We start from the raw sequence: 16,641 nt of genomic DNA on the forward strand, positions 1-16,641 counted from the left end.
TCAGGTGGACATCCGAACAAAGATGAAGGGAGCATGGAGGAGGCCGAGGGGCTGAGGTGAAGTGTGGGAGGGGGCGGTAGCAGTGATCCAGCCCTCAGGCAGACAGTGAGGGACGAGATAGGACCCCAAGGCTGCGTGCCCTTGACACAGCACACCCTAGGTCCCACTTCTTAGTCTCCCTTTACCATCTTCAGAACGGGTTGTGGAGGTGAAAGGTACCTACACATACCTACACACAAAGTAGATCATTCAATATGCTGCTTGTTCCTAGCCGTGGCTGACTGCAGCAGATCGTTCTGCTAACACCGTACGAGCCAGGAAGTGGGGAGCGTTAGAGGAGGATTCGCGTGTGGTCCTTCACTATCTAGAGCCCAGAGGCCTGGTGGCCGCTTGCAAAGCCTGCGGCTCGGCTGCCGCAGACGCGCGGAGCCTGCAGGGGCGGCCGGCGGCAGCTTTGCAGTCTTCGCTGCCTACAACTCCCGGCATGCAGCGGGGGCGTGCGGGGCGCACGGGACTCTGTTTCCCAGCCTGCCTCGGGGCTCGGCCGGGACGTGCCGGCGCCTATAAGAGTCGGAGCGCTGCGGCCGGAGCCTATTGTTAGCCGGAGCCGGGGCGGTTCTGGGCTGTGCTGCCAGGGGCTCCCGCGCTGCCGGAGCCGCCCGCCGCCCGCCGGCCGCCCTGCCCGCCTGCCCGCCTGCCGCTCCGGGAGCTTCCTCCCACCGTCGCCCGGGACGCGCTCGCTCCTTCCTCCTTCCCAGCCGGGCTTAGGGCGGCGGCGGCGGCGGGGGCGGCTGCGACCATCACGGGAGGAGGCAGCCGCGGCGGGGCCGGTAATGGGCCTGGGGTGCGGGGCGGAGGGTGCCGCCCCGTCCTTCCACGGGCGGCCGTGCGGATGGAGGGGTCGTGGGGCCGAGCGCTTGGGGCGCCGCGCTGGGAGCGAAGGGGGCTCCGCCGACGTGGGCCCCCCGACTGCCGGGGTGGCTGGGCGGCCTGGGAGCCGGCAGGATGGAGGATGCGGGCTGAGTTGGGAATGATGTAGGATGGAGGGGGGGTATCGTTGGAAATGTGGGAGGAGTGGTTGGGAATGTGTGAGTAGCAGGCAGGAAGGGATGAGTGTGAGGAGCTCCGGAAGGTTACAGCAGCAGTCGGGGAGGGTTCCTTCAGCAGGGGTCTTTAAGGGCACCGGTGACTTGACGTGCCCCTGCAGCCTCGCTTCCTGAGGTCTGCCTCCCTCCCCCACCCCTATTTTTTTTTTTTTCCTGGCGTTGTGTGGGGGGAAATGAAAGCATCTCTTGCCCTGGTGGCTCGCTTTATCCTTTTTTTTTTCCTCCCCCTTAGGCCCAAACACGCAACTGACTGCCATCCATCTCTTTTAGCACTGTGGCTTTGGTTGCTCGCTTTTCAAGAGGATTAGTGTGACACACACACGCTGTCATTCAGCAGACAGCGTTAGAAGTTATCCCCGAGAGAAAGCACTGTCCCCTTGCCCTACACTTTTCAGTTCAGGGTAAATCCAGAGTTGATTGCGATTTTCCCCTCTCTCTATGCGCTTTCGTCTTGCCAGCCTTCACAGCCAGGATGTTGTGTGTGTGACAGAGTGTTATCAGTGACTGGGCAGCCTCGAGGGTGAGTGCAGCATCATGTCCTAGTTCTCCCACAAGGGGCCATGTCCTCCGTATGGTGGCAGCTTAGACATGGAAGCCACGTTGTCACCTTGGGGCCCGGAGGGGGCTTTCTCTGGATCCCCAGCCTCAAGGGCATTTCCACTCACACATTGAGGTCCTGATCCTGATGGCCCCACGAGCAGGTGGATCGCTGAGAGTCAAAGTGTATGCAGGTGCATCGTGCAGATGGCAACGGGGCAGCTCCTAGTGTTCAGGGTTCTGGTAGCGCTCAGCTGCCAGCCCCCATGGGTAACCTAGCCAGTGGAGGGTAGCCCTGGGGATCTTGGCGAAGGGTTTGGCCCCTTGTCCTGCTTCAGGTGAAGGTTAGGTCCAGCGGGAGAGTGTGTGTGTGGTCATGGGGAGCCTTTCTTGGTAAAATGCATCTTGTCTTACTATTTTGGGGTCGTTTTAAAAAGAGGTTTACATAACAAACTTTGCAAATAAATTCTGCCTCCAGATTTTTTTTTTCCCCTGCGAAGTCCTTCTTGGGAGTCTCACGTATGGAAGGTTCTTTGGTTTGTTGGTTTTGGTGGTTACAAGAATTCTTACAGGCCTGGAAAAACCCACAAATGAATAATAAAAATCACGTGGAAGATCTGTTTTCTTTAGTGCTGGCCCAAAATCTTCTCCATAGTGTGGTTCTGAACTGCTTCGTATACCTTTGGGAAGATCCAGCTAGAAACACTTGCGGAAGGATCCCGGGGCATGTAGTCCATGTCAGCTGACCTTTCGTTTCCCGGCATTTCAAAGCTTTTATTGAGGCTTGCTTTATTTTCTCCCAAAGCATTTGTTGTTGGAGGTGGTCATTTTGACAGTTAACCGTCAGTTAGGACCTGCATTTCCAGTCTCACCTTGATTATTTCTCTGTGGGTTTAAGGGCTTGCCATGTGACCTACATGTGCGTCTCTTCAACACAGATCTTGACCTGCTGCCAGTGACTAGTCCAGGGAGGTGAGAATGACTGGCTCCCAGGCGTGGTTTGAAAGGACGTTAATGTATCACTGTCAAAGGACAGACCTGTTGTAGTTGTTACTACTTGCTGCAGAGGCAGAGAGCTTTTCCCTCGGGGCAGAACGGAAGTGGACAGGAGCTTTGTTCTTGGTGCCCAGCAAACATCCTTAACAGGTCAGGTGCACACCAGGGAGCGGGACAGGGAGAGCTGGCTGAAAGTGTCACATTACATTGGATTTACATAACGGATTTTTAAAAATCGCGATGTTGATGGCAGGAAATGGGATGCTGGTAGGTCCCAGGGAGGGCAGAGAAGTGGAGCTGTGCAGTCTCCAGGAGGATTTTCCAGGGAGCCATCCAAGTTGATGGAATAGTTAGATCACAGGTCAGCGTGCAGTGACTTACACGTAACCACACATCTGGTTGTTCTGTCATCGCGTAAGACACGTGTTTTTCTCCTAGGCTGCACATCCTTTTCATTATTTTCTTTCTTACCTACCTCCTCTCACTGCCCAGAAGTAAAAGTGGGGAAGATGCAGAGAATAAGGAGGCGATTAGAATGAGCAGCCGGCAGCCATTAGCCACACACAAACAGTGCCCGCAAGAGAAAGGGCAGCTGGGTGAGCACAGGAAGGATTTTAGTCATAAAGGTGACTTTGGGCCAGACCCAACCTTATGGGGAGCTTCAGAGAGAAACAGAGACAGGGGCTTGAGGGAGCCCAGGGACACCTGGGGAGGGAGGAGGAGGAGGACAAAGCCACTTCCCGTGAGTGGCTGGAGTGGAAGTGGGACCAGTAGCGTTGCCCTCATGGGATCGCTGGGTTCAGCTCCTGCTCCGGCCCTGGGAGGCGGTGGTGACGCTCCAGTGTAGGCATCCTCATTCCACAGGGGAAGACCTGAGTGAAGTTTCCAGCTTGAGGCCTGCCCAGCCCAGGTCATTGCAGATCCCAGCAGATGGGATCTCTGTGTGTGTGTTGCTCCCTCTCTGTCTCACTGCCTCTCAAATTAAAAGAATAATAATGATAATAATAATAAATAAGGAAGCAGGCTTCCGCCCTTTCTGAAGCATATTTGCAGTGAAGTCTGATTTCTCTTGTGCCTGGTAAAACTTTTATGAACTGAAAGGGAGAGATGAAATTCAATCGTCGACATGATTCTCTTCTGTTCCTGCTGTCCAATCGCAGGCTCCCCTGCCTCCCATAATAGAACACAAAGATTGGGCAATTCATAGGTTTTTTAAATCCAGCTAATTCTGAACCCATAAGCAACCGTTGGCTCTCTTCAGTCTTAACCATGCCCAAAGAATGTGACCTCCAATGGTGAGAGCAGTAACCTGAGAAACAGACTGCCAACTTTGGGCTCATTTTTAAATTTAATTACGTTTCTTATCAAGTACTTGGTTATTTTTTTTTTCCCCTCCCTGGGCAAATTTATTTCAGGAATGTGCTTGTCTGAGACCTACGCTAGCTGAGGCATCTTAGGTGCCTCACGGATTTAACGCGGAATTTTGATGAGCTCTGGGCAGACAGGCTAGGAAGTGCCGAGGAGGTCTGGTGGACCTGGCGGTGCTGCTCCACAAGCAAGCAGATCACTTCCCGCAGGCAGCACCCGGAGAAGCAGCTCGGGGGCAGGCAACTCGTGTGGCCTGTGTGGCCCGTGTGGCCCGGTGTGTTGAGCGGGAGCAGCCCTGCAGTGCCTCGGCCCTGCTGTCCCCGGGCCAGTGTTGTTATTCCTGCTGTGTAATTAGCCACTCGTGAGATCATAGTCTGGGAGGCTCTGGCCGTGCTGTGGCCGAGCTCGGGAAGCTCCATACCTCATCGCGCGTTTCTGCTGAGCCGATTCGTGTCCTTCCGGGACCTCTGTCCAAAGGCAGAGGAGGAGAAAAGCTTGTGGACTCAGTTGTGTGGCAGCCTGCCGTGCTCACGCGCCCGGAGTCACTTGTCACCCTCTGGCAGTGGCTGCCCCTCGGGATGGGCTCCTTTTAGAGGGCAGCGGTTTCCTTGCATGGAGGCAGTGAGGCCTCAGTTAGGTGGCTGGGACACTGGGGAGGCGTCTGGGTTTGGAAGCCGGCACGCGCACTCATCTTGGGTCTGTGGCTTAGTGCTTCATTTGACCATTTTTAGACAGCTGGCGCCTGTGAAGATGTGGGTGAAGGGTTTCCCGGGCTGCCAGTGTCCTTCACAATTGAGAGCCTGCAACCAGTATTTCCCAGGGAATGCTCCAAGGATTTTCTGCCCTCTAAAATATTTTGAAAACAGTAGGTTTTCTAATCAGGTTTGTAAAATCCTGCATTCTGGGTTTTCTCCAAGCCTTCTCTGCGCTCTATAGTACATGAAAAGCTCCTAGCCCAATTGCCATGTGCAAGCTGTTCCTATCCATGGAAGCAGAGTAGTTAAGACACACACATTAGGAAGTGGTAGGCTGTGTTATCACTGGGAATAATCACTGGATCTAGACTGGGTCCAGGCAAAGCCTGTTCCGCCTCTGATCCTGAGCGAGCACTCCTGTGCCGTCCAAGGAGTAGCCACTCTTCTCCCCGGGTTGAGGAGCCTGGTGCCCAGCTGGCTTGGAAGCAAGGCCTGCCTGCCTGCCTGCCTTTGGGAAGGTGCCGCTGTGGCTGCTCATCTCGTTATCCTAAGAGTGACTGAGAGTGCAGGGGCAGAAGGGGCCAGAGCTGGAGACTGCTGGCTCGAATGGGAGCAGTGGCCTGACCTCGGGGCTCAGTCAGGTGCTTGGTTTTCAGTCAGAGAGCCGGTTCAGTGGAGAGCTGTGTCTTCAGGCCAGGCCACTGACTCCTCTTTTCCTCTGGGCAGACTCCTAATGCTCCTGGCTGGCCGGTGGTGAGCTGGGGCTGTGGGGCCGACGTGGTGGGCTCCGCAAGGAATCCCCTTTGACACCAATGGATGCTTTCCCGGGCTCGGGCCTCAAGAGGAAGTTTGACGACGTGGATGTGGGCTCCTCCGTGTCCAACTCGGACGATGAGATCTGCAGCAGTGACAGCGCGGACAGCTGCGATAGCCTCAACCCTCCAACGACTGCCAGCTTCACCCGTGAGTGAGCCGCTCCCCTGGCCTGCACCTGGGCTCCCCGGGCAGCCCTGGGGGGGAGCTCCCTGGGGTTTGTGAGTCCCTAGAGAGGATTGATTAAAGAGTCCAAGAATCTGCCCTTCCCTTATCCAGTTCCCTTAACACTCCAGGAGATTGTAGTTAAGCTACAGCAGGACACAGATATTTGCTGCCTAGACAACTAGGGCAACTCCAGATTTCTTCTTTTTTTTGTTTTTTTTTTGGCTCAGTTTTTGGAAAGAACTTTTGATGATTATAGATTGGGATTGGCCATAGGCCACATCTGGCCCACTTCCTGTCTTTGTGAATAAAGTTTTATTGGAACACAGTCACACCCATTGATAGTTTTCACGCAGCAGTGGAACGACCATTGCAGCAGAAACCCCATGGCCTGTACGTCCTTAAAACAATCACCATATGCCCTTTTACAGGAAAACTGCCTCCCCCTGATGTCAGTCATTTAGGATAGAAATGTTTTCTGCCTGCCACTGCCCACTAGTAACCATTAGCCATCTGTGGCTATTGAGCTTCTGAAAGATGGTTAGTGTAATGGAGGAATTGAGGTCTCAATTTTACTTAGTTTTAATGAACCTCAATGTAAGTTGCCACATGTGGCTAGTAGCTACTCTTTCGCGGCAGTCACTGTAGGTTGTTCTATTCTGAAAAGCTTACCTAGAGATCCTCTTCCTGTCTGATGTCGAAAAATAGAGTTTATGGTCACTTCTTTAGGAGAAGTGCGCTGGGAGGCAGGGGTGTGAACCAGCTGAGGCTCCAGAGCTCGCCCGACAGCGTATGCAGGATTTACACATTAGCAAGGCCTCAGGGTCCAGGGAGGACATGAGGAAGAGTTTGGAGCCTAGATGGAGAGGAGTCCCCCAGCCGCCATCCCTGGCTCACGGCACCTGTCTGCTTCCTCCACAGCCACCTCCATCCTGAAGCGGCAGAAGCAGCTGCGCAGGAAGAATGTCCGCTTTGACCAGGTGACTGTGTACTACTTTGCCCGGCGCCAGGGTTTCACCAGTGTGCCCAGCCAGGGCGGGAGCTCCCTGGGCATGGCGCAGCGCCATAACTCTGTACGCAGCTACACGCTCTGCGAGTTTGCTCAAGAGCAGGAGGTGAACCATCGTGAGATTCTGCGTGAGCACCTGAAGGAGGAAAAACTCCATGCCAAGAAGATGAAGGTGCCTGAGGGGTTTGGGGGCTGAGTGCCCATGTGCTAAGCTAAAGAGCGGAAATGGGGAGATCCTTTGATTTTCTCCTTTTTTCTATTAATTTGAAGGAGAGAGAGACAGAAAGAACTCCCATCTGCTAGTTCATTTCCCTGATATAGGGGCCAGGGCTGGGAATTCAGCCCGGGCCTTCAGGGCGGTGAGGGGTGGCCAGAGCTGGAAACTCAGCCTGGGCCTTCGGGGCGGTGGGTGGCAGGCACCCAGTCATGCAGCCAGCATTGCTGCCGCCAGGGGCCTGTGTCAACTGGAAGCAGGAGTCAGGAACTGGAGCTCAGGCTTGAAGTAGGCATTCTAGTGTGGGAGGTGAGCGTCTTAACCTCTGGGCTTCACACCTCGTCATAACGCCATGGAATTTTGATGTGACTGCTGCTCTTGGCATATACAGATTATAAATTTTCATAATGAAAAGTCTCAAATTTGGAGTCACATCTCTGTGTAAGAGTCACTTCTGTGGTGGAGGTGCCTACCAGAGAGATCAAAGCGGCTTGCTAAGGATTCTGCTTCAACACTCCCAACACTCCCAAGATAATTGATTTTTTTAAGTTAAAAACTTTAATACGCAAAAGTGTCCTGGTCTGCAATCCCTAGGACCCAAGAAAGCACAGTGCTCCACGTCACGTGATGCCCTTGACCTGACAGTGCTCCACGTCACGTCACTGCCCTTGACCTGACAGTGCTCCACTTCACGTCACTGGCCTTGACTGACAGTGCTCCACTTCATGTCACTGCCCTTGACTGACAGTGCTCCACGTCACATCACTGCCCTTGACCTGACAGTGCTCCACTCCACGTGACTGGCCTTGACTGACAGTGCTCCACTCCACGTGATGCCCTTGACTGACAGTGCTCCACTTCACGTGACTGGCCTTGACTGACAGTGCTCCACTTCACGTCACTGCCCTTGACTGACAGTGCTCCACGTCACGTGATGCCCTTGACTGACAGTGCTCCACGTCACGTGACTAGCCTTGACTGACAGTGCTCCACGTCACGTGATGCCCTTGACCTGACAGTGCTCCACTTCACATGATGCCCTTGACTGACAGTGCTCCACTTCACATCACTGCCCTTGACCTGACAGTGCTCCAGTTCACATCACTGCCCTTGACCTGACAGTGCTCCAGTTCACGTGATGCCCTTGACTGACAGTGCTCCAGTTCACGTGACTGACCTTGACTGACAGTGCTCCACGTCACGTCACTGCCCTTGACCTGACAGTGCTCCACGTCACGTGATGCCCTTGACCTGACAGTGCTCCAGTTCACGTGATGCCCTTGACCTGACAGTGCTCCACTCCACGTGATGCCCTTGACTGACAGTGCTCCACGTCACGTGACTGACCTTGACTGACAGTGCTCCACTTCACGTGATGCCCTTGACCTGACAGTGCTCCACTTCACATCACTGCCCTTGACCTGACAGTGCTCCAGTTCACGTGATGCCCTTGACTGACAGTGCTCCAGTTCACGTGACTGACCTTGACTGACAGTGCTCCACGTCACGTCACTGCCCTTGACCTGACAGTGCTCCACGTCACGTGATGCCCTTGACCTGACAGTGCTCCACTTCACGTGATGCCCTTGACCTGACAGTGCTCCACTCCACGTGATGCCCTTGACTGACAGTGCTCCACGTCACGTGACTGACCTTGACTGACAGTGCTCCACTTCACGTCACTGCCCTTGACTGACAGTGCTCCACGTCACGTGATGCCCTTGACCTGACAGTGCTCCAGTTCACGTGATGCCCTTGACCTGACAGTGCTCCACGTCACGTGATGCCCTTGACTGACAGTGCTCCACGTCACGTCACTGCCCTTGACTGACAGTGCTCCAGTTCACGTGATGCCCTTGACCTGACAGTGCTCCACTTCACGTGATGCCCTTGACCTGACAGTGCTCCACGTCACGTCACTGCCCTTGACTGACAGTGCTCCACTCCACGTGATGCCCTTGACCTGACAGTGCTCCAGTTCACGTGATGCCCTTGACCTGACAGTGCTCCACTCCACGTGATGCCCTTGACTGACAGTGCTCCACTCCACGTGATGCCCTTGACCTGACAGTGCTCCACGTCACGTCACTGCCCTTGACTGACAGTGCTCCACGTCACGTGATGCCCTTGACTGACAGTGCTCCAGTTTACGTGATGCCCTTGACCTGATGCACAGACTAGATGCTGAATCTTTCATGTCCTCTATCAGGCTCTTGCAGTCTTTACCTCTCCCCCACTCCCAGGCTCCTAGGACAACAGCTGTCATACCATATCGCAGTTGTCTAACGCTCTGTGCAGCACCAGAGCAAGGGGCTGAGCCTCCCTTTGACCCAGCACAGCAGGAACAGCCACCAGACCTCAGAAATTCCACCCCCCTCCCGAGTTCTGGCTCCAAATTTGAAGCAGCAGGCCAGGTTTCTTGTGGGCCTGTATTAACATAGGCGGCTGCAGGCTTTCAAGGGTTGTCGGGGAGATACATCAGAGTGGGGTAAGGCGGAGAGGGTGTGGCTGGTGTAGACAGCCCAGGTCTCATTCCTTTTTCTCTGGGAGCTCTGTGTCTGCTCCCCGCAGCCTGCGTCTAAAGCCACCACCTGTTTTTCCAACTCACATTCAGGCTTCCCTTTCTTCCGAGGAATTCCATCACTGACCTATTGCCGTCCTGTTGCTGTGGCAACCGCTGGGCAAATAAACAGTGGGCCCATCAGTCGCAGTGAATCCCTTCATCTTTGTTCCTAGAAGAAAACTTTCACATTTTGTCTCTACAAATAATGAACTGTCAAATTAGGATGCTATTCCATCCTCTCACCCTGGTAGTCATTTCAGGAATAAAGCCAGGCGAACCTAAGAGCCAGGTGAGGGTTCCTGGTTACTGGCACGACGTCTGGTGAACCCCAGCCATGATGGCGTCTCAGGCAGCCGTATTTGTGAAGAGGCAACCCTGCCTCACTTTCCCCACAACCGGTCTACTCCTTTCACAGAAAATTCCTGTTCCCTCCCCCTTTTTTTTTTAAGATTTATTTTATTTTACTTGGAAAGTCAGAATTATACAGAGAGAAAGACAGAGGTCTTCTATTTGCCGGTTCACTCCCTAAATGGCTGCAACAGCCACAGCTGGACTGGAGCCAGGAGCCTCTTCCAGGTGTCCCACATGGGTATGGGGGCCTGGAATCCTCCACTGCCCTCCCAGGCTACAAGCAGGGAGGTGGATCAGTAAGTGGAGCAGTCAAGACTCGAACTGGCAACATACGTACATATATTGGATGTTGGTACCAGCGGGCTAAGGATTAGTCTGCAGTGTCACTGTTCTGGCCTAACAAAGCTCCTTGCTTTAGCACTGTAAGAGGGAGGCAACAATTCTTTAAAAAAAAAAAAAAAAAAAAAAAAAATTCTAAAAAAAACAAGCCTTTCTCGGGGGCATCTGGAGTTGCTTTTCCTCTCAGACTCTTGCTCCAGTAGCCTTTTGGCGTTCTGCAACTTTAGCCACCTATGGTTATAACCTATAATTTTGTAGTACTTTTACCATTTTACTTTATCCAGATGGCATTCATGCTCACAAATGGTAACGATCATAAAAATAAGTCAATCTTGCAATCACAAGGTAATGATTGGGACTCTTAGCTTTGGTCCCAGAGCATAGCCAATTGTCACAATGCTGTCTGGTTTTGACTAGCAGACTCCTTCCTCCCTGATCCAAAATTCCACTCATACCCTGATACATGAGCTTCTCACAGGAGGCTGCTTCACAAGGTTTGTGGGAAAAGGGAAATGAAAGCATAAGTTGATGGCTGGGCGTTTGGCCTGGGGGCTGAGATGCAGGTTAGGATGCCCCCGTTCTATGTCTGAGGACCTGGGTTGGATTCCAGCCCAAGGGGGCTCCTGACTGCAGCCTCCTGCTGATGCAGACTCCGAGGGGCAGTGCTGATGGCTCCCCGAGCTGGGTTCCTGCCACCTACTTGGGTAGCTGGAGTGAGGTCTCAGCTCCTGGCTTCTGCCTGACGGGGGCCATCGGAGGCACTTAGGGGGCAAACTGATGTATGGAAGCTGTCTTTGTCTCTCAAACTTAAAAAGGTTCTTAAGAATGCTTATTTTGGTGCAAATAATTTTTGGCATCCATGCATATGAGGGGTTTAAAAAAACTGTCTGGATTTCAAGGGTTTTTTTGCACCAAAATGAACTAAATGTTTTGAAGATCCCTGATAACCTCCGTGAGTTTCCAGCTGTTGTACCTTGGCTCACTTTCCGTTGGGAGTACGGCTGGAAGGGCTGCTGGGGTGGGCAGCCCTGGGGTCCTGGACAGCAGCAAGTTAGTCTCCCGGGCTCAGGAGCCTGGAAGCTGCCCTCCTGTCCTGCTCTCCAGCAGCACAGCACCAACAAACAAAGCAGCCAGGCCAATTCCCCAGGCACCTTGCATCACATCTCTCTCGGGAGCTTTTCCTTTCCCAGCACTGCCTGTGGCTGTCTGATGAAATCTCCACCAAGCGCCTTCCTCCTGCCAGCAGCTTCCAGAGCCCGAGGGAGTGTGAGGCCTCATTTTCTTTACCTGAATTCTCTAGTGGGTTTCCAGAATGTGTTCTGCCATGGCTTGGCTGCAGCATGTCCCTTCCTCCGAGACTCCCTCTTCAGGCACTCTTGGCCTCTCAGCCCAGAGCACGCAGACCACTGCCTTGTGGTCTCGCTCTTCCGCTGCCACCCAACCCCGTGTACAGCTTGCCCTGGAGTCAGGTTCCTGCGAGGAGGCGCTGGGCTGGCTGGGAAGACTTTCTGATAGCTGTTCCTTGGCTCTTTGCCCTCTTTCTGACAAAAGGAAGCTCTTCTGTGCCCACACAAGTCGTGGTTCACAGTTGGCGATCCAGGTTCACCTGGTAGTCTTGTACTGCACCTACCTGAATGTAGCTTCTGCTAGAAGACTCTTTAAGTTGTGTGGAGTGCAGCATGAAGGCTGATGGCAGGTTCTGTGCACATTCCAGGTGATGTGTGTATCAGCTGATAGAGGGCAGGATGGTGTGGCCGCAGGCATGGAGATCTAGTGACTTTAGGGCTAGCTGAAATTTCCTTGCTTCCCACCCTGGATTTACTCTCTTGAACTGCATCCTCCAATAAGGTAGTCAGCTAGCCACATGTGGCTATCTAAATTCAAGTAAAAATCAAATAAAATTGAAAACTTCCGTGTTTGAGTTGCCACATTCCTGGCACTCAGCTGCTACGCGGGCTGGTGGATGCTGTGGGGGTGGGGCAGAGTCCAGGGTGTCTGGGGAAGTTCAGGGAGCCGTGGAGCCCTGCATGACCCCTGTGGGGCATCGCTGATGCTCTTTCCTGTCTCTGGGCAGCTGACCAAGAACGGCACGGTGGAGTCCGTGGAGGCTGACGGCCTGACGCTGGATGATGTTTCCGATGAAGACATTGACGTGGAGAACATGGAGGTGGAGGATTACTTCTTCCTGCAGCCCTTGCCCACGAAGCGGCGGCGAGCCCTGCTGCGGGCATCTGGGGTGCACCGCATCGACGCTGAGGAGAAGCAAGAACTCCGCGCCATCCGCCTGTCGCGGGAGGAGTGTGGCTGTGACTGTCGACTCTATTGTGACCCAGAAGCATGTGCCTGTAGCCAGGCTGGGATCAAATGCCAGGTAAGGCCCCATTGGCCCAGTCGGGTGTCTGCAGCAGGGTTTGGGGTGTGCTGTGGAAGCCAGTGAGCATGGCTGGCTGTGTGTTCTGGTGGATGCCCCATGGCTCGGCATGTCCAGTTTCACAGCCCTCCTCTGCTAACAGAGCAAACAGGCGTGACAGGATTCTTAGGCTGTGAAGATACCTGTCTCCTCCTCTGTATCTCGCACACCTCGAAGGCAGTGAGCAGATGTCAGCAGAAGCAAGAACAGGACCTAGTGTAGTTAATACCAACTGAATTCTTGACATAAAGCAGAGAAATGCTTCCTAGATTTTTATCTGCAGACATTTAGAGTACCTCTACCTCAGCTTTGTGAACATGGAAATGGTTTTCAGGTCCTGTAACTCAGGATCATCCCTGGCAGAGCTAAGCCCATGGCTTCCTGGAAGATAAGAGGGATCCTTCTCTTGTGATAACATGTAGTAAAATAAGATTTTTGAAAAGATTTATTATTTTTATTGGAAAGGCGTATATAGAGAGAGGAGGAGAGACAGAGAGGAAGATCTGTCTGATGATTCACTCCTCAAGTGACCACAGAACTACTTCTGGGTCTCCCACATGAGTGCAGGGTCCCAAGGCTTTGGGCCATCCGTCCTCAGCTGCTTTCCCAGGCCACAGGCAGGGAGCTAGATGGGAAGTGGGGCTGCTGGGATTAAAACTGGCGCCCAGGGCTTGGCGGTGTGGTCTAGTGGCTAAGGTCCTCGCCTTGATCCCATATGGCCGCTGGTTCTAGTCCCGGCAGCTCCACTTCCTCTCTGTCTCTCCTCCTCTCAGTGTATCTGACTTTGTAATAAAAATAAAATAAATCTTTAAAAAAAAAAAAAAAACAAAACTGGCGCCCATATGGGATCCCAGCATGTTCAAGGCAAAGACTTCAGCCGCTATGCTGTTGCGCCAGGTCCTTATTTATTTTTTTTAAAGATTTATTTATTTTTATTGGAAAGTCAGATATACAGGGAGGAGGAGAGACAGAGAAGATCTTCTGTCTGATGGTTCACTCCCCAAGCGGCTGCAACGGCTAGAGCTGAGGCAATCCAAGGACAGGAGCCAGGAGCTTCTTCTAGGTCTCCCACGTGGGTGCAGGGTCCTTAGGTTTTGGGCTGTCCTTGACTGCTTTCCCAGGTCACAAGCAGGGAGCTGGATGGGAAGCAGGGCTGCTGGGATTAGAACTGGCGCCCATATGGGATCCTGGGCGTGCAAGGTGAGAACTTTAACCACTACACTATCGTGCCAGGCCCAACCAGGTCCTTATTTTAAGAGTTATTTATTTTTATTGGAAATGCAGATTTACAGAGAAAAGGAGCAACATAAAGATCTTCCATCTACTGGTTCACCAGGAACCTCTTCCAGGTCTCCCACGCGGGTGCAGGATCCCAAGGCTTTGGGCCGTCCTCGACTGCTTTCCCAGGCCACAGGCAGGGAGCTGGATGGGAAGTGGAGCTGCTGGGACATGAATTGGCACCCATATGGGATCCTGACACTTGAAAGTGGAGGATTAGCTGATTTCACCATCATGCAGGCTTAGATAAGAGGTAGTTCTTTTAGATGCATTTCTAGGGCCAGCATTATGGCATAGCAGGTAAAGCAGCTGCCTGCAACTCTGGCATCCTGTGGGCATTGATTTGTGTCCCAGCTGCTCTGCTAATGGCCTGAGAAAAGAAGTGCAAGATAGCCCAAGTGTTTGGCCTCCTGCCACTCATGTGGGAGACCTTGGAGAAGCTCCTGGGTTCTGGTTTCAGCCTGTCCCAGCCCTGGCCATTGTGGCCATCTGGAGAATGAAACAGTGGAAGATCTCTCTTCCTAATTCTTTCAAATGCATAAATAATGTAAACTCACATTAGCCTACAATTGGATAGAAATCATCCAATACAAAGCCTATAAAAAGATGCATTTCCACGGAAAATGGCAGTGCTGTCCCAAAGAGTAGAGTTGGCCTGGAATCTGGACACTCTCGGAGGAGGATGCTGAGTCCCTAGGCTGTGTTTTTCCTAACCCACTATTTCTGCCTTGTTTTTAGCTAGGGGACAAGCAGCTGTAGCAGATTTGGTCAGATAATACTTCTCCAGCTGCAGTCTGTTGCATGCAGAGCGGAGGCGCTCCTAAGCCTTGTGGGACCTGGGAGGGAGACGCATCCTAGTTGATATTGTAGGAAGACAGTCCCATTTGTACATGCTTATTTCCTGACCTGCATTTTTAACGTGTTTTCCTTTTTGGGGTAGGAAAAAGAGATGGGAAGAGAAGGCACTTCCTTTCCAGCTATCTCTGGCCTGCATGTTAGTTATCTGGGGAACTGCCTTGGAGCCCCCCCCCCGGCTGACCCTCCGGGAAGAGCTGGCCCCGTACTCCTTTATTCTATTCCCTCAGCAATCTGGGACACCTTTGCTCTGTCTCCCTGGAATGGATTGCTTTGGCCCCTCCCTCTCCTACGTGGTCACTGCAGAGGCTGCGGCCCAGCCCCTTGTTCTCAGGGACCCGTGTAGGTTCTGGTAAAGTCTTGAGATAGATTCCTTTTACTCTGAGAACTGCCAGCATCCAGAGAGAGGTACCTTTCTACCGCAGGATCCTCTGATGTAATTTTTATCTCGTTTTTGAAGGAGGAAACAAGCCCTGGGGAGAGTGAGGTGGCTGTCTCAAGGTCACCTGCTAATTAGCTGAGTTGGCGCAGGAAGCACCGGGAGCATCCAGTAATGGCTGCGCCGGCTGGCCGCTCACTCGGCATGTTTTAGATTGTTGGTTCGCTGCTATAAGATGCCCTCAGCCCCAGTGCCTGTGTCTGCTGCTTGTGGTGTTAGATGGGAGGGTTTCATCTTGCTTCAACCTCCCTTTGCCCCATCAGGTGGATCGCATGTCCTTTCCGTGCGGCTGCTCCCGGGATGGCTGTGGGAACATGGCTGGGCGCATTGAGTTTAATCCGATCCGAGTCAGGACTCACTACCTTCACACCATCATGAAGCTGGAGCTGGAGAGCAAGCGGCAGGTGAACCGCCCTGCGGACCCCGACGAGGAGCCCTCCGCTGCAGCCGGCTGCAGTGTGACGGGCGCCCCGGGCTCCGAGACACAGGACTTCCAGGAGTTCATCGCTGAGAACGAGACGGCAGTGATGCACCTGCAGAGTGCCGAGGAGCTAGAGCGGCTCAAGGAGGAGGAGGACTCGAGCGGCTCCAGCGCCAGCCTGGACTCGAGCATCGAGAGCCTGGGCGTGTGCATCCTTGAGGAGCCGCTGGCCGTTCCTGAAGAGCTGTGCCCCGGCCTCACAGCCCCCATCCTCATCCAGGCCCAGCTGCCCCCCGGCTCCTCCGTGCTGTGTTTTACTGAGAACTCGGACCACTCAGCTGCCTCTCCGGCGAACGTGAACAACCCGTCGTACTTGAACAGCGGGCCTCTGGTCTATTACCAGGTGGAGCAGAGGCCAGTCTTGGCAGTGAAGGGAGAGCCTGGTGCAGAAGAAGGCCCATCCTCTTTCCCCAAGGAGAAGGATGTGAGTGTCTTCTCCGTCCCAGTTACCTCACTGGTGGCCTGTGGCCCCCCAGACCCACCTGCCCTCCACAGATCGGAGGTGGGGAAGACAGCCTCTCGAGATGCACTGCTGCCTGAAGAGTGTAACCCCGAAGAGCCTGGCAACGAAGACTTCCGCCCTTCCTGGTCCCCCTCGAACCTTCCCTTCCGCACAGACAATGAAGAAGCCTGTGGGCTGGAGAAGCCCTCGCAGCCGGACGAGGACCGGTCCCCCGAAGAGGCTGCTGTAGAACTGCCCCTGGCTGTGTGACCTGGAGCTGGTGACGCTGCCTCTTGCCCACTCTATTTATTACCTTATTTTAGCGAATGACATTTCAAAGCAAAACTGCAGAAGCAGCTGCTGCTCCCATGCTATTTTATTGGGGTCTTTGGGGAATGGGAGGGAAAGGATTGTCTGTAGAAGTATTTTTTAAAGGAGAAGCAGTACCAAGGAGACCAATCCCAGTTCCCCCCCGGCATAGAGTCTTGGGCCAAAGGAGGCCACACTGTGGCCAACATGGAGCTTTCTGGGCTAATGGGACAAAGCACCAAGATCTCACAGAGAACCTCAGCAGGGGCCC

The 16,641-nt window shown here is 53.5% G+C and overlaps 1 protein-coding gene across 1 annotated transcript; it reads left to right on the plus strand.

Moving 5' to 3' along the window:
* Positions 1–675: 675 nt before the first annotated feature.
* Positions 676–16,623, plus strand: CSRNP2 (cysteine and serine rich nuclear protein 2). Its single transcript, XM_004583216.4, has 5 exons — positions 676–830; positions 5,429–5,665; positions 6,602–6,861; positions 12,231–12,527; positions 15,402–16,623. Exons 2-5 carry the CDS (start codon positions 5,515–5,517, stop codon positions 16,329–16,331), a joined length of 1,638 nt encoding a protein of 545 aa, XP_004583273.2. The 5' UTR covers positions 676–830; positions 5,429–5,514; the 3' UTR covers positions 16,332–16,623.
* Positions 16,624–16,641: the final 18 nt, after the last annotated feature.

Source organism: Ochotona princeps, chromosome 15, assembly GCF_030435755.1.
Source record: "Ochotona princeps isolate mOchPri1 chromosome 15, mOchPri1.hap1, whole genome shotgun sequence".
Taxonomy (NCBI): Eukaryota; Metazoa; Chordata; class Mammalia; order Lagomorpha; family Ochotonidae; genus Ochotona; species Ochotona princeps.